Raw genomic sequence first — 15837 nt, forward strand, 5'->3', positions numbered from 1 at the left:
TTTCTGTTTTTTCTGAGTGCTAGGTTTTTTCTCTGACCCTTCTTTCGTCTTGAGGCCTCCTATTTATAGGCTTTTGTAGGATGCTTGACCTAAATAACTTTCTCTATTTAAAACCTTGTTTTGTGGGATTTTGATTTGATTTAAATCAATTCCCATAATCTGACAATTTAACCAGATTATCTTCAATTGATTGACCTAATTAATATTTGATTTAAATCAAAGTCAATCACAGAAGATTCTTTCCCTTAATTTTGTCTTCGTCTTGAACTGTTTGATGCACTCCATTAGATGTCGCCACGTGTCAATTTTTGACAACTAATTCGATTTTGATGAGTCATACGCCACATGTGCGAATTATGAGGCCCACAATTCAATCCACTGAACCCTAATTATTTTCTGATCCAAGGGAATTTATTTCACCAAAATTTCTTTGTCTACAGTCCCTCTCCAGATCTGGGATATACTCGTTTCATGCTGCGCATGTTCATGCCCAACATTATTATTGGATTAACAAAATTTACCAACAGACAGCAGTTCTAAAAGGGATCACATTCACAAGACACAGAGGTGAGATGTGTATGCTAGCAATAGAATATGCTCGTCGGTAGTTTGATGGTGTGCGCCTTACCTGCCTATCTGCATATGTGATGCAAGACCGTGTGACTTGCCAAATATCTCGTGTGGACACCCAAATGCATGCTAATATTATTTAGGACCACACTTTTTGTCGATCAAAAATAATTCAGTACCAATTATTTGTCACCTAATAGTTTTAATATTTGTCTTGTTTCAATTTTTACACGCTCACTTTCCCCTCTCCCACTCTCGTATTATTTTTTTTTCTCACTTATTCTTTAGTTAGTTGTAAACCCAAAGAGGAAGACGAACTCAGTTTTTGAGCCCAACTCAAGTAAGAACGTGAAGTAGAGTAGTATTCTCTGAGACTGAGAGTCAGACTCAATCATATGAAAAAGTTGAAAAGTCTTGAACAATCTGCCATAGGATTGCAGACCCTCTAGCTAGCTAAAAAAGCCACAAACAAGAATTCAAATAAATCGATCAAATGCAGCGGGAGGGAGGTCGATGACATGGAGTCCGGAAAGGAGGGTTGGGGAGCAGAGGAGGTCAGTTTAGGCAGCGGAGGCTTCCGTGGTGATGTTCATGTTGAGGAAGCAGACATGGTGGAGGACGAGGCGCTTGGAATTCTATTAGTGACTGGTCTCGTGATGTACGTATGTATAGAGAAGAGAAGAAATGAAAGAAAATGTATGATCAGCTAGCGTAGGAGGTTGCATGCATTAGTTGCAACTGGAGTCCATGCAATGCAAACCTTGTATCTTTTGGAAGTGCGTCTCTTTTTGTTTCTTTCTTTCTTGCTTTAATGGTACATGGGCTTAAATTAGACAATAAGCCCCTGTTTGTTACGCATGCTATAAAGTAGGAAGTGAAGTCCATATAAATAAAGTAAGGGGTATTAGTCAAAAGATAAAATTATGATGTTGAGATGAATGATGATGTTATGAGAAAATGTTGAAGATGCATCCACGGGAGGCCATTCTAATTGCTTATAAAGAGGCTTCATCTTAAGTTGTAAAATACACAACTAATTAGAAGAGAAGAGAGTCAGAGTCAGAGAAGAAAAGAGAGAGTGAGTCTATTTGAGAAGAAATTCTGTCAGCGTAAACACCACAAGAGAAAATATAATTTTACTCCCAATATTTAATGGTACTTCTCATACTCTCTGATTATTCTAATTCTAAAACACACATATGATTAATTGTTAAGACAGTAATAGTCAGCTATTTATCACTATTGATTTGATCTCACGCACTCCTTTATGGGGGGGATGGATGACTCAAGTCTAAATCAATATTTGCATTCTTTGATGCTTTATGAAGGTGACCTCTTTTTTGTTTTTCTCCCATAAAAAAGGGTGGAAATCTTAATCGGGTAGAATTGTCGTAGTTGACCTTAAGCTGATGATATTATTTCCCAATCATACCACACAAGCGCGACAGCCGCCTTTGCCTCTTCTCACTTGGCAATACAAATTTTTATTCAAATTTATTAACTAATTAATTAATTACGCTGTGTTGCGTGTTACATTTTCTTACCTAATAATTATCCACTCCATATCATATATTCAACTGATGGATTTTTTTTAACAAACTCTTAACTTTTTTTACATGGATTTGAGATTGTCAGTCAAACACGACGGCAGTCGTTGACCACAGTGACATTTGCTTTTACTGTGTTTGGTTAAATGAGCAATAGCAACTAGAATTCTATAACTCTTATACGAGGTCTTATCTCTTAATCATTTGATTAAATTAATTAAATTAATTTAAAATTTAATAACTAATTAATTTAATCAAACAATTAAAAAGTATGATCTCATCTAATGATCTTGGATAAGGTCCCCACAATAGAATGAGTCGCAATAGCAATAGAAGCTGCTCACGCCTCCTCTCCTGTCCTCCGCTAGGCCCAAGATAGAAAGGCCCAGCCCAATCAATGTTTAGCGTACGGAGTCCGAAACATAAATAGCCGTTGAATACCCACTATTGTTTTCTTCTCTTTTTGTTCAACTTTGGATTCTTTTACTCAACGGTAAGGAAGGAAGCTACCTTCCCACCAAGACCAAGCTTGTATATATCATCTTTCATTCTCATCTTATCTTATAAGTTATATGCAATGCAACAAACACGTAACACGTAACCACGTAACCCATTTTGCAATTTACATCATCCCCAAACGTTACCAACTGACTGCGACTCATAGCCTAAAGCCATTGGTTGTTCCTCCAACCGCCACTTCCGCCTTCTATGGTTTCTGGTGGTGCTTCACTTTGAATACCTGAAATACCATCAATACCCCTTCAATCAACTCATAACATGATGGATCCCATATGTATGTTATGTATGTTTATGGGTGTAGACTAACGAATTTGATAGATTGTCAAAAGAGAGGCAGATTAATTAATTAAGCTTTGAAACAAACAATTTAAACTACTTTAAATTAATATAATTTAAAGAAAATTCAAACTTATGAATGGTCCGAAAAAATTAATTAAATTCAAATTCGCATGTAACCAACTAACCTTAAAACCAACAACAATTGAATTATTTTATCATAATCAAGTAATTTTGGTTCACTTCTCATTCTCGTGGCCTTATTTCTTATTCTTATTATTGTAGTTTTTCTTTTATTTTTTATGACAAACTTAAATACAATTTCAACAAAATTGATACACTAAGTATGATTCGTTAAGCATATTTTATGTACATGATATCACTTTTTTATTGAATTAAGGAAAAAAAATCAAATCTCTCTTTCAAAAATTGTAAATTTAGAATATTAGAAAGTAATTTGGTACCATGTTCTAATTTTGAAGCAACTCACAGTTAATGCAATTCAGGGAACAGCGTATGGGCAATTTGGGCATTTCGGGAAAACTTTGCCCATACCATCGCTTTCAAAACCAAAACGGTTCAATGTCTGTCACCGACACGCAAGCACTATTTACCGGGTGTTACCGGTGCCTTACCAATTCCGGCAATCCGTTTTAAATCCGCAGAAAACAGTCGTTTTGTCGTCACTTTGCGCCCCTCTGCTCTCTCCACTCCACGCTCACGCTCCTCACACCTCACCTGCTCTGTTTCTGCTCTCAGCTTCACTCAACCTTGTTTCTTACCGTTTTACCCTCCGCTGACGCCCTAATATCCTCTCTAACCACCACCACAACCCCCAAGCAAACACGCAACAGAAGCATAAACTTTCATCTTCACGAGAAAATTCAGCTGAAGCGTCGTCGTTTTCGAGCTCAAAAGCAAACCCAGCTGGGTTCTCTTTTGAAAATATCTACAGCAATGTCTGTGGCTACAAAGCTTCAATCTTCGATTTGTGAGCCCCGAGCTGTACTCGGTCCCGGCGGGAACAGAGTTAGGGTTTCAGAGGCCCCGAAACGCAAGAACGAGGGCTTGAAGAAGCCACCGCAGAGGCCGAGAAAACCTGTATCGGAAATTCCAGAAGCGGTTGTACGGAACAACGTTTCGGTGGACAGCACCTGCTCTTCTGATACCTCGTCGAGCTGTTCATCTGCTAAAACGGTGAGTCCTAGAAGGACTGTGAGGCACAAGAGCTTGAGGCCTGCGAAGCTTGTTTCGGACGATATGGAGGTCGTCAAGTCCGCGGGTCCACCTAAACGGTGTGAATGGATTACACCAAACTCTGGTAAATTAGCCGTGCTTTTGTTAATTTTACTCTTGTTTATGCTTGCCTGCTGCGAAATTGACGAGAAAGATATGAAAATTTGGAATTTTGAGTGTAAAATGTTTTCCTTAATTTTTACATGCAATAAATAAATATGAACTTTTTTTTTTCTTTTCTCATTTCATAAAAAGATTATAAAGTTTCTTTTATAATTATATTACTTTATATTGATAATTAGATGGACGTCTTTACGGTGCAGAATTGTTTGATTGAGGATAGGGTAGAGTGTTTGAGAATTGAGAATGTTATTTAGTTTGAGTGACATAATTTTATTACCAAGATGATGCAAATGTGTTTCTTGAAGAAACCAAAAACTCAATTAGGAATTAACACAATTCTATGCCTGAAGAGTTACAACATTTCTTTACAAGGGCGTTGGCTTCCACCGGAATATGATCCTTAACATTTTTTTTTGACTTCCATTGATTAGCCCGCCTGAATCGAAACTATGCTTTCTGGCCTAATTAAATTTCTTGCTTGCTACTTTAACTTGAACAACAGACCCAGTTTATACTTGTTTCCACGATGAAGAATGGGGGGTTCCAGTTTATGATGATAAGAAGCTGTTTGAGTTGCTCGTCCTTTCACAAGCTCTAGCCGAACTCAGTTGGCCAGAAATTCTACACAAGAGAGACATGTTCCGGTATGCTTGTTTCCATTTATCATAATCCATATTGCATCTATAGTTTAGCGAGCTTTGTGAAGAAAGGTATGCCTGTAGGCTGTATGCTTATAGTTTTATACTTGTTTTGTCCCCTTGGTTGGGCCCCTTGCAGGAAACTTTTTGACGACTTTGATCCGTCATCCATAGCAAAGTTCGAAGAGAAGAAGCTACTGTCTCTCAAAGTAAATGGCATTCCATTGCTATCTGAACAAAAGCTTCGTGCAGTTGTGGAGAATGCTATGCAAATGCTCAAGGTAATCAATATGCATTGCATGATTCATTGCCTAAGCACGCATTCATAATGTGCTTTCCCTAGTTTCCAAAATCAAAAAATGATTCCTTTATTGAAATCCTTCGAAAATAATAGGTTTCCATGTGATTCACACATTTGCACTTTGCAGGTTCAGCAGGAGTTTGGTTCCTTCAGTAACTACTGCTGGAGCTTTGTGAACCACAAGCCAATAAGAAACAGATTTCGTTATGGACGCCATGTACCGGTGAAGTCGCCAAAAGCTGAAGTCATAAGCAAAGATTTGATGAAGAGAGGCTTCCGTTGTGTTGGTCCTACTGTCATTTACTCGTTTATGCAAGTGGCAGGGATTGTGAACGATCATCTCATAACATGCTTCAGATACAAGGAGTGCGATGCAAATGACAACAAATTAGACCTGAAACTTAAGACGGAAGAGAAGACGGAGGTGCTAAAACTAAGTGAAGCTATGGAGATTGGAGAGCACAAATGACTTAGCCAAACTTTGTTACTAATTACACAACTTCACATAATTTAGAAATTACTGTAAGAAGGTAAAAAGTAGATGTTTTCCATTTTTACTTTGTAGTCGTTGCGTGCTTTTCTCATGCCACTGTCTGCGTCTTTGTCTCTGTCTGTGTCATTAAACTAACCAACCAGAAAAGTATTGTCTTAGACTCTCTTTTTTTTTTTGGTCAAAGTCTTAGACTCTTCCACTATGTAAGAAGCTGATGCTTTGTAGAGATCAGTGTGAGTTGTCAAATTTGCTGCCTTATCGTCATTTTGGTGTCTTGTAATAAATATTCACATTGTCATAGAAAAGCACGTGTTTGTGATCAATAATGCTTGTTTGGTGCATTGTGTTTAAAATTTTCTTCAACGTTTGCGATTGAATACAATGTTAAAAGAAGGTTTAATACGATGGATTATTATTAGGCATGAAGAACGAAACATCCATATACATAAGCACGCGGACGCGGACGCATAAACTGCAAAATAAAACTTTCCAATGTACAACAACATTCCCATTTTGCTGTGGGTTTTCTGAGTCTACAAATTTGATTATAAAAATAAATAATAATACGAAAAAAAGAACTGTAAATTTGAACAAGAAACGGTACACAATATTCTGAAGCTGATAACATCCCAAACAAATTCGAATTGAGAAAGAAGGAAAAATAAACTCAAATCGCAAACGAAATCTAATTTCTTGCAAGCAATATAACCAAGTATGGTTTGAGATATGCAGTTTGACCCAGAAAGGGTTGTGGCAGATGAACAAGTGCAACCTCTTTTCTTTCTCTTCCTTCATAACTCAGCAGCTCACACTCTGAATCCAAACCCCCCATCCAATTGCTGGGCTTAACTTCGAGGCTTAACACTTCCAAGTGTGAGCTCCAAATCATCCAATCCCACCTCATGAATCTTCTCTCCAATCCACGGCTTTACCTCTGGGATCTCACTGTCAGGCAAGTTTTGGTGAGCAACAACAGGCTTCACAAGATTGAAAGTGGGAGAGGCTGGCATTGCTGACAGAGAAGGAGCAAATCTCTGGAAGCAAACCCATTGCCCAGAATCAACAGTGGAAGTATCAGACTCGTCACATTCGGGAATGGTAGCAGCTGGAAAATGGAGCTGGTGACGGGTCGGGCTAGCCGGAGCAGAGACAGCATAAAACGGGTAATCGAAAGAGGCCATGGACTGTTTAGCAATGGAGTCCCAGTTTGGAATTGGGTTGGGGTTTCTGGAGGTTGGGGATGAGAGCGGTGGGGTTACAGGGGCACTATTGGAAATTCGCAGAGGAGGGAGAGACGAAGGAATTGCAGAGCGCAGATAGTGACTGGGATTGGATGAATTAGTGCTAGGATCGAAACGACTTGGGCTTGGATAGGAAGACGACGAGGGACTGGCTTGGTAGGATGGGATTGGACTAGGATTTAGAGAAGAGTAAGGGCTGATCATGGTTGATGTGCCTGGTGTATCAATTTGGGTTGGCTTCAATCCCTGTACAACAACACCACCATCACATTATTAGAATTCATCAGTAAATTAATTTTCAGGTGGATTTTTCCTTTGGATCTGAGCTATGACAATTATGGGAAAATAATTATAAATTAAAAAAAGAAATTGAAGAATTGGGACAATTAAAGTGAATTGAAGAAGAGAAGGGAAGAGGGACCTTGCGATAGGTGGTGCCGTCGTCTTCGACGGTCCAGCCAGCCTGGAGGCAGAGAGCTTTCAACACCTCGTTGTTGTCGCAGTGCTTGGGCAAATTGAAGTTGCCCTGAGCTCGGAGCCCTGCGAATATCTTCGCAGCTATGGCTCTCCTCCTCCTCTCTCTCCTCCGGTTGTTCTCTCTCTCCCTCCACGACGGTTTCCTTCGCGCCACCGTCGCCGCAGACGTGGCTCCATCCGACGTCATTCTCCAATCAATTATCTTCCCTCTCTTTTTCCTCTCAGTATCAGGCGCTGTGCAATGTCGAGCTCCGCGTAAGTTGCGTCGCAGGCGATTTAAGCTCGGCAGAATCAGAGATGGAGATGCGTGTGTTCACGAGGAATGCGCTTTTGCTTTTTCGCTGGTTTGTGTAGAAGAATCTCTCTCTCAGTGTTAACAAATATAAAGCCTGACTCGGCCATGTTGAAATGTGTCGCGTGTGCACTCAAAGACCTTGACGGCGTCGTTTATTACCTGTCGTTGTAGCCATACTCGTTTACTAGTCATTAATTTAAGGCCGTTAGATTACGATCAGGGCATGTGGAGGGCTAGTAATTGAGGACCGACCTCATGCAACAATAACAGAATGGTGTTCTGGGGTGCACGCAAGTCCATTCTGATGCGAGTGAGAGAGAGAGAGAGAAACGCTTTGCCGCGTGGAGTTGTATTATATAACTGTTTTTTTCTCTTCGCCGATGACCTAATAATTCTCTTGCGGGTCCGGCCGTTGCAGTGGGACCCACTTTCTGAAAACTGTGGGTTTTTCTGTTTGCATGGGGATTTGGGTTCGAAACAGAAGAGAAGAAAAAAAACAGTTTTCGAATGAATAATGGGCTTTTGGGCTTTTGAATGAATAATGGGCTTTTGTAGTCTGGACCAAAAAAGACTACAAAACTGATTGCATTGGAATAAAGGAGGAAAAAAAAAAAAAAAAAAGCTCTCAGGTTGCTTCATGCATGTGTAAATTAAATGGGGATCATTTTGTTCAAGTTAATGTGAAAAACCAAAAACCAAGTCTTGACATGACGCCTTGTTTATTAATGGGAAGAGAATTTGAATTACACTAGCACACTAATGGCCTCCTACTACAACAAGTATCGGCTGAAAATTGTGACACAAAACAATCTCCCTGCTGACCTGAAATGGAGAAACACTCCAGGAAAGACAACCTTCACCCCTATACAGCCTTGGACCTTGAACAAGCAACCCTAGATAACCGAATTGAAAATCTTCTCAATTGCACCCGGGGAAATAGTCGGTTCCCACCCATTGACGACCATCAATTGCTTTTCTCACATTTGATACAAACAACCGTGGATCATCCCTCAAAACATCAGCTGCCTCATGGTTCAAGGGATCCTCATAATTGGGTTGCTGCATAAGTAGATACTCAAGAATTGAGTAAGCAACAGGGGAACATACAAATAAAACTTAGCAGAAAAAAGAATTGGAGATACCGTGAATAGGTGAGACAATCCATAAATAACAGTGTTTATGTTGAGGACAGGTTTCCAATCTTCTCGAAGAATATTAAGACAAACATTCCCTTCCAAGTCAATGTTGGGATGATAGATCTGCAAATGGTATACAACATCAGAAATTGTAGTGGTGAATAAAATGGTTTGCAGCATTAATACCAATAGACTGGAAAATAAATTTGGCCCAAAATGGCGCACCCAGGTTTCTTTACCTTTGTTTCACACTTGACCTTTGGAGCTTCATGAGGGTACATAATGGGAACATGAAATGAGAAGACAAACCTGCCACCACTGACACAAGAGGTAGAAAAGGGAGGGCATTTAGCTAGATGACATCAAATTTGCAATTCGAAACAATTTCCAGAAACCAAATTAACTTTAAGCAGAAGATTTAAGTGTCCTAATCAAAGATAACTTACGTATAATATCCCTCGTCCGGTTCAATGGTGACCTCAAAGTTCATCAGATCGTTCTTTCCATTAGGGAAAGATATTTCACTTGCTTTGGGTAGGTTCAACTCACTTATGTCTACAAGAAACAAAAGGGTAAAAATCATAATCTGGTCTCAAGATAGATATGTGAACAGAATAATACAATTCAAGGACTACTTGAAGGAATGAAATATATACCAAATTGTTGCTTATTCAAAGTTTCATTTAAAAACATATTCGGGAAGCTGATAGGATGGTATTGGCAGAGCTAACACTACATAAGTTGAATACCACATTACAAGAATTTGATAGTTTGATCGTAAAACGGGGCAAGGAATGAGTTTGATGAGATAATGGGAGCAACAAAATAATCATAACAGAGTCGTATAAAAATCTGATTTATGTAAAATGAATGTGACAGGGGAGACCGATGGAAATTATGTGTGCAAGTACATGCTCCTGAACTACAAATTATGTAAGTAAGCTGTTTATGAGGATGCACCAAATCATCATTGGACATGATGATATCACTTGCTGCTATCCAGATTATTCCACGCAGACAGAAAAGAAAGATGTCAATTCTATCACATATCTACATTCTAAATTACTGATGAATAGGCAGGGATTGCATGGGTTATGCACATTGTTGTGAACATGCATGGAAAATGATGGTCACCAACATATACTCAAAAATCAAAGGTAAAAACCTCTATGAAGACGTAATTCCCCTGCACTTTGCTTCTTGACTAGGCCCTTCTCCTTTACATTTTCTTTGATTTCCTTTTGCTTTTCTTTAACTTTAAATAGCCTGATCATTGTTTCTGGCAATTTATATATAAAAAAAGAAGATATATGAACAAATTAATTCAGGGGAATTAACATGCGCATAAACTATAACGTCAAAGAAAATACAAAGACTGCAAATTGTTCATCATGCCATTGGACAAGGCAACTGACTAAGACAAAAAAAAATGAAGCTAACCTGCTCGATGAAAGGCCGCAGAAAAGCAAAAGGAAATAAGTTGTTAAGCAAGCAAAGATGGAGAGAAACAAAGACGGACAAGGATGTACAATTTGAATGGGGATAATCAGAAGGGAGGAGGCTTCGCTTGTCGTCCTCATTTCTCCTATTTACAGTCCTACTAAATACTCTCTTTTTTTTTTTTTTTTTTCTCGTCTGCTAATTGTTCGCGGGCACTATTTTTATTTGTTGGTTTGCTTTGATTTGTCTTTTTTATGGTCACCTTGAGCCTTCCATTTTCTGTTTAAATCCGAAAACGCAGGGTCCACGGGCTCCTCCTCTGATTATTAACGACATGTCGTATGCTGTATTCAATTCCTCAAGTAAAAAATAAACGCCGTTGCCGGGGATCGAACCCGGGTCACCCGCGTGACAGGCGGGAATACTTACCACTATACTACAACGACCTTGTTGTGCATGTTTTATGTTTTCTTCTATGTATGCTAAAGAGCGGCCGCCAGATTGAATGGATCCAATATTACGTACAGTTGGGTGTCATTTCCGAAATTTGTATAAAAGCTAAGAAGCTGATGCGTTGTCAGAAGATGCCACGGCGTTGTAAGAAGCTCGCATAGTTCATGCCCAAGCATGATACAATATTGCAAAGGATCCGAACGTAGCAAATTCATGTCATGAAATGAAAAAATCACCAGAAAATTAAAGGAAAGAGATGATGATGAACAAATTAAAACGATAGAATCAAACAGAAGATCTTCATATCTACTAGCTAGTCAGGGCTACTAATTTTCCGATGTAATTTCCTTCTGTGCTTCTCCAACTGTTAAAGATAACGCCACGTCACTATGTTGATCAGTTGCTAACAGTGGCTCCTTTTCTGCTTCTTTTCCTTTTGCTCCTCCTGCTTCTTCTTTTTCTTTTGCTACCCTCCTGCTTGTGCAAAATCTTGTAATTCCAAGTCGTCTTCTCCACCAAGGCTGATGATCCAATTAACGTAAACCAAAAAATTCCTCAAACGAGGAGAGAAATTGGCAAGAAGAATTTTGACGGCAGGGACTAGCTCATTCGTGATCACCGCATATAATGTACGCTTTACAACTCCGTTTTTAAGCTTCTCGTAGGGTTCCTTACAAAGATGAGAATAAAGCAAACAAAACCCCTGGCTGCCGCACTCAATTTCTCGTGCCTTTTGCTGAAGTAGACCATGAAGACGTTAATGATAGCAAGAAAAAGATCCGCTACGACCGAGTCTATCGTCGGTTTGATGATTAGGAAAAACGTAAAAATCACCACAAACAGCGCGAGTATTAGTTGCAGACAAGGCCAGCCCGCAGTATTGAGGATCTATACATCCCCGGAGAAAGAGGCCTGCGACTAGAACGATGAGGTCAACGACATCTCTGACAAAGTCAAGGTGCCGCGGCGGTGGCGAAGAAGTAGAAGAAGAATTACTGGCTCTGTGGTGTTGTAGCGATAGGCGAGGTTGACGAGAAGGATGTCAATGCTGAGGACGAACAAGATGGAGGAGATTACGGAGAGGCGGTTCTAGGGGAGGCTCATCTGGTGGTAAATCCTATCTCCAACTGGGTTAGCCAAGCAGCTATGGCTACGCAGAGAGATGCGATCAGGGATGAGATACTCAGGCGACTTGGGATCCAGAAAGCCATTGACATTAATGGAGATGATGAAGAAGCCTATGCTTCTGCTTCTGCTTGTTTCAGTGTGAGAGAGAGAGAGAGAGAGAGAGAGAGAGAGAGAGAGAGAGAGATTGTAAAATGTGAGAGGTGTCTGTGAACGGAGGTGAGGGTGGTTTTCTAGAATTAATTAGTTAATTAGTTCACTCATTTTAGCTTAACATGCATATAATGATGTGAGCAGTACCAGTATGGAACCCTTTTTTTGGGTCAAATCAGTATGGACCCGAGCCTCTTCATTTTGGTACTTGCATTTCAAGTAATCATGGCCATTATAATCAAATCTAAGAGCTAGAAATGACTCCATGTCAGCATTAGTTAATTTCCCAAGAGTCAGCGTTATTACTTAACGTCTTCCACATTCCTCATCCCATCTCAGCATCAAGTCCATCTCTTTCTATTCATTTGTTTTTTTTTCATTGCTGATTTTATATGCAAAGCAGATGGAGTGATGCCTAGACTTTGGAGCAATATTCAAAACATTGAAGATTCGTTATAATTACGAGTCAATGGACACCTATTACGGATTATACCAGCACAATGATGCTAGTCACAATTAATTAAGTATCAAACTCATCACAAATATAAGCAAAAGCAAAATAGATGCAGTTTCTTTTGAGCCTCTTACCATGACAATGGTTAATGGTACCATTACCATAACCATAATAGGTGTTGAAACTAGAGTAATTATTAAGGGCGATGATCTGATAAAATATATCTTGCGGACCGGGAACATAAGTTACCTCACGAAGAATCATAAACAACCCCATCAATATTGATGTAGAATCTTGTGCTGGGTAGATTACTTGTCCGTTCTTTGTCCTAAAATAAGGGGAAGGAGGTGGCCTGGGATGAAGCAAAACCAACTTTTCAACCGTGTTGTCGTTGTACAATCAATTGCATGATATCTTCTGGGACTTGTTTACACCAGGGGCTGCTGCTGCTGCTGCTGTTGTTTGCAACAACTTGAGCCAATTTCTTCCTTAATCATGGATAGAAATCCTTGTAACCCAGCAAACAAGGAAGAGAGGGAGCAATAACATTATGTGAAGTACCAAGAAGCAGTAAAGAATTATATCCGTTGTCCTTGCCTGCAATCTGGGGCACATATAAGAATAACAAAGAATCATTTCATCAATTCAATTCCTTAAGCCATTCATGATAACTTAATTTCCACAACAAAGCTATATCAAATATTGTCTCATACAAAGTGTGTGTGGTTACCTGGTGGTGCCCTTGGATTCCCTTCCCATCAATTATGATGCATTTATCTAAGATAATATCTAAAGCTAAAGAGTTCTATCCAATGTATAACTAGTAGATTTTTTTTCTTCATATATGGCTGCTAGTTCTGGAATTTTACTGATACTGGTTTAAACAACATGACCGCGAGTAAATCCCCGTTATTACTTAAATATATTGAAATGGTTACACTTATTTATTGATTTGGTATGACAAGGTACGTCTTAACGAAGAATTAAGCATGATATAAATAAATAAACAAACAAAGAATGGCATTGACCGTTGGGCATTTTTTGTTCAGCAATAGGTGGCTGCTTGATTTGGGATTTTGTTAGTTCTCTGTTGTCATTTTCTTTTATCTTTCTTGTGAGTGGGTGCTTTTTTTAATTAAAATGGTAGGGTTTAGTTGCAAAAAGAAGATTCATAAGGATTGGTGCTGCTCTGTGGAGCATATTTTCGGTGAACAAAATGATGCTGCGGGTGCCCTGGCTGCGAAGAGTTATGATTTTGGTCCTGGCCTCCTTGTGTTTTTGGAGGCTCCGGTTTTTCTTAGTGCTATGTTAGCTGCTGATGTTCGAGGTGTTGCTACACCTCGTCTAGTTTCTTTTTGGTTTGGGGCTTTAGGCCCCCCTGTGTACAAACAAAACAAAAAAAACAAAAAAACAAAAATACAAACAGCCCACCACACTGACAAATTTTTTATCACAATACCAAAGAATATAACTGAACCCTCTGGAAGACGGGAATTGCAAAATCCATACCGGCAGTAAACGAAAACTTATATAGGCGTCTGCTCTGCAACAATAACGAGGCCTTCGGGGGAAGTAAAATAAAATGAATGTATAACTATGTCTTCATAAAATTTCTGGACTCCTGAAAATGAAGGGGTTCATTCCCCCAAGAAATCCATCCGGCGGTCATTTCTCTAGCAAAAAGTTCAATACATCGACCACGTTGCAGCCTCGGAGCATACTCATGTAACAATCCTGAAAGGAAAAAGGAAAGAAAAAGAAGAACCTATATTGGTAAACGTAGTCTGTATTGCCTATTTGAAAACCAGATACATGAATTGCAAACATGTATCCAACAAATGATTAGTAGTAAGTACATAACTACTACAAACGAAAGAGTTGTATGTTGTTGGTTAGAAGACTAAAGCTTTAATAAAGGACTACATATCAAATAATATAATCAGTATATCACCTGCAATTGGGGGTTTCCTTGAGTAACCTCCCGGTATGCTTAATATGATTTGATTATCCGGTAGTATAGGTTTGGTACTTGATAGCTGTTTTGAATCTGTAACCTGTGAAGTACCAACATCACAATCAGTAAACAGATTACTAATTCAAAGAAGAAGAAAAAATTGAACCCTTGCAAAGAACCCATGATGCTGCAATGGCAGTAACTAACCTTCCCATGAACAAGGCCCAATAGAAGGCACTCGTATGGCCTGTGATGAAAGAGGTCCAAATCAGAAATCAACGAACCATCTGCTTTCACCTGCGTCAGTTCAATAGAACCAGACCTTAGCAAAATGAATTGCAAAATCGCACTCAAAAGAATTCACTATATAAACACACACAAACACCGAGAGAGAACCTTCAACCAGAAAAAAGTAGCAACATATTTGACTCCCCATGCAGGAAATAGCTCTTTCTCAACAAAACCACGCAACTTCTCCCTATTTGTCACCCATAAAGCAACAAGTGCTCCATCCGTATGACAAATTTGCTTGACAGGAAGGGATAAGAAATATCGGTTAGGCAAAGTTGAGTACCTATAAGAATGAAAAAACCACCCATCCAAAATGAAAGTATTATGAATAACATCACCATTGTATAATATTAGTTTCAAGCAATGCTATAAAATCACATGGTTATTCAAGAAAACAACGTCAGGCATGTAGCCTATCAGAACAACTGGGCCAAACCACACTATATATTAAATTCGCATCAATCACTCATCTACCACTCCAATTTGTTTCAATGGACTTGGCGAGAAAAAATTTCATGGTTGCTCTGATATAATTTGTTTTAATGAGAGTCAGTTGGATAAGCATCCCTTTAGAGTCAATTATCTCTAGGGTGTGCCCCTTACTATATACCTTTAAAGAATAGACATACCTTCAAGTCAAATAAAATGTTCAAAATACAGGAGATGCAAAGATATGGTAATGGCATTAGCAAACAGGCTTGCAGGTTCTTTTAAGCTAGAAAATACAATAGGGTAAAATGCCTACCTCTGCTTTTGACGAGCACTTCCATTTTCCCATGGTGGATCAATAACAATAAGATTGAAGCCGCAATCAGACTCAGCTACATTAAAAAATTAAAAAAGTTTAAACTACAGTCAGAATACTAGTAATAATGTAAATCAGATTTCTACCAACTTCCATAAGAACGTAAAAGTAAGAGCACATTGAGAATAAAAAACAACACGAAATGGTTGAGAAAACTTAATAAAGTACTTCAGGTATCAATAACCTTGGAGATAACATGAAATACTGTTGAATGCATAATGACATTTCCACCATTAAGCATCTAGTTTGGGCAATTTACTCCTACAGACATTTAGAACCAGATTCGGAAGATAAATATGGGTTTGAAATG

The 15837-nt window shown here is 39.0% G+C and overlaps 4 protein-coding genes and 1 non-coding gene across 6 annotated transcripts in view; 1 reads left to right on the top strand and 4 right to left on the bottom strand.

Moving 5' to 3' along the window:
* Window positions 1–3592: 3592 nt before the first annotated feature.
* On the top strand, window positions 3593–6044 carry LOC117621022 (DNA-3-methyladenine glycosylase 1). Its single transcript, XM_034351311.1, has 4 exons — window positions 3593–4233; window positions 4774–4915; window positions 5049–5190; window positions 5338–6044. The coding sequence occupies exons 1-4, from the start codon at window positions 3870–3872 to the stop codon at window positions 5677–5679; spliced, it is 990 nt and encodes a 329-aa protein (XP_034207202.1). The 5' UTR covers window positions 3593–3869; the 3' UTR covers window positions 5680–6044.
* A 105-nt stretch (window positions 6045–6149) lies between these two features.
* LOC117616437 (protein BRASSINAZOLE-RESISTANT 1) lies at window positions 6150–7844 on the bottom strand. The gene is made up of 2 exons (XM_034345763.1): window positions 7366–7844; window positions 6150–7190 (listed from the first exon to the last, which is right to left on the bottom strand). Exons 1-2 carry the CDS (start codon window positions 7606–7608, stop codon window positions 6549–6551), a joined length of 885 nt encoding a protein of 294 aa, XP_034201654.1. The 5' UTR covers window positions 7609–7844; the 3' UTR covers window positions 6150–6548.
* A 553-nt stretch (window positions 7845–8397) lies between these two features.
* On the bottom strand, window positions 8398–10421 carry LOC117614443 (probable NEDD8-conjugating enzyme Ubc12-like). The gene is made up of 6 exons (XM_034343259.1): window positions 10293–10421; window positions 10018–10131; window positions 9299–9407; window positions 9092–9170; window positions 8859–8975; window positions 8398–8775 (listed from the first exon to the last, which is right to left on the bottom strand). Exons 2-6 carry the CDS (start codon window positions 10124–10126, stop codon window positions 8635–8637), a joined length of 555 nt encoding a protein of 184 aa, XP_034199150.1. The 5' UTR covers window positions 10127–10131; window positions 10293–10421; the 3' UTR covers window positions 8398–8634.
* Window positions 10422–10666: 245 nt separating this feature from the next.
* TRNAD-GUC lies at window positions 10667–10738 on the bottom strand. Its single transcript has one exon. It is a non-coding gene; the product is annotated as a tRNA-Asp (tRNA).
* A 3156-nt stretch (window positions 10739–13894) lies between these two features.
* LOC117622292 (methyltransferase-like protein 2) overlaps window positions 13895–15837 on the bottom strand; it is a 3198-nt gene continuing 1255 nt past the window's right edge. For both annotated transcript variants that reach the window (XM_034353038.1, XM_034352964.1), the window contains 5 exons: window positions 15468–15543; window positions 14828–15005; window positions 14639–14728; window positions 14429–14531; window positions 13895–14211 (listed from right to left, as the gene is read on the bottom strand). In XM_034353038.1, the coding sequence (XP_034208929.1) occupies window positions 14072–14211; window positions 14429–14531; window positions 14639–14728; window positions 14828–15005; window positions 15468–15543 (587 nt within the window). In that variant the 3' untranslated portion in view covers window positions 13895–14071. The remainder of the gene's footprint in view (window positions 14212–14428; window positions 14532–14638; window positions 14729–14827; window positions 15006–15467; window positions 15544–15837) is intronic.

The sequence above is a fragment of the Prunus dulcis genome, chromosome 1 (genome assembly GCF_902201215.1).
Source record: "Prunus dulcis chromosome 1, ALMONDv2, whole genome shotgun sequence".
NCBI classification, from domain to species: domain Eukaryota; kingdom Viridiplantae; phylum Streptophyta; class Magnoliopsida; order Rosales; family Rosaceae; genus Prunus; species Prunus dulcis.

Excerpts from the sequence above, each read along its gene's own strand:
- LOC117621022 (XM_034351311.1), top strand. The coding sequence starts at position 3,870 with ATGTCTGTGGCTACAAAGCTTCAATCTTCGATTTGTGAGCCCCGAGCT. Across the intron at positions 4,234-4,773 it reads ATGGATTACACCAAACTCTG|ACCCAGTTTATACTTGTTTC; the intron begins GTAAATTAGCCG and ends CTTGAACAACAG. Across the intron at positions 5,191-5,337 it reads ATGCTATGCAAATGCTCAAG|GTTCAGCAGGAGTTTGGTTC; the intron begins GTAATCAATATG and ends TGCACTTTGCAG.
- LOC117616437 (XM_034345763.1), bottom strand. The coding sequence starts at position 7,608 with ATGACGTCGGATGGAGCCACGTCTGCGGCGACGGTGGCGCGAAGGAAA. Across the intron at positions 7,191-7,365 it reads ACGGCACCACCTATCGCAAG|GGATTGAAGCCAACCCAAAT; the intron begins GTCCCTCTTCCC and ends GTTGTTGTACAG.
- LOC117614443 (XM_034343259.1), bottom strand. The coding sequence starts at position 10,126 with ATGATCAGGCTATTTAAAGTTAAAGAAAAGCAAAAGGAAATCAAAGAA. Across the intron at positions 9,171-9,298 it reads CCGGACGAGGGATATTATAC|TGGTGGCAGGTTTGTCTTCT; the intron begins GTAAGTTATCTT and ends CTCTTGTGTCAG. Across the intron at positions 8,976-9,091 it reads AGGTCAAGTGTGAAACAAAG|ATCTATCATCCCAACATTGA; the intron begins GTAAAGAAACCT and ends TACCATTTGCAG.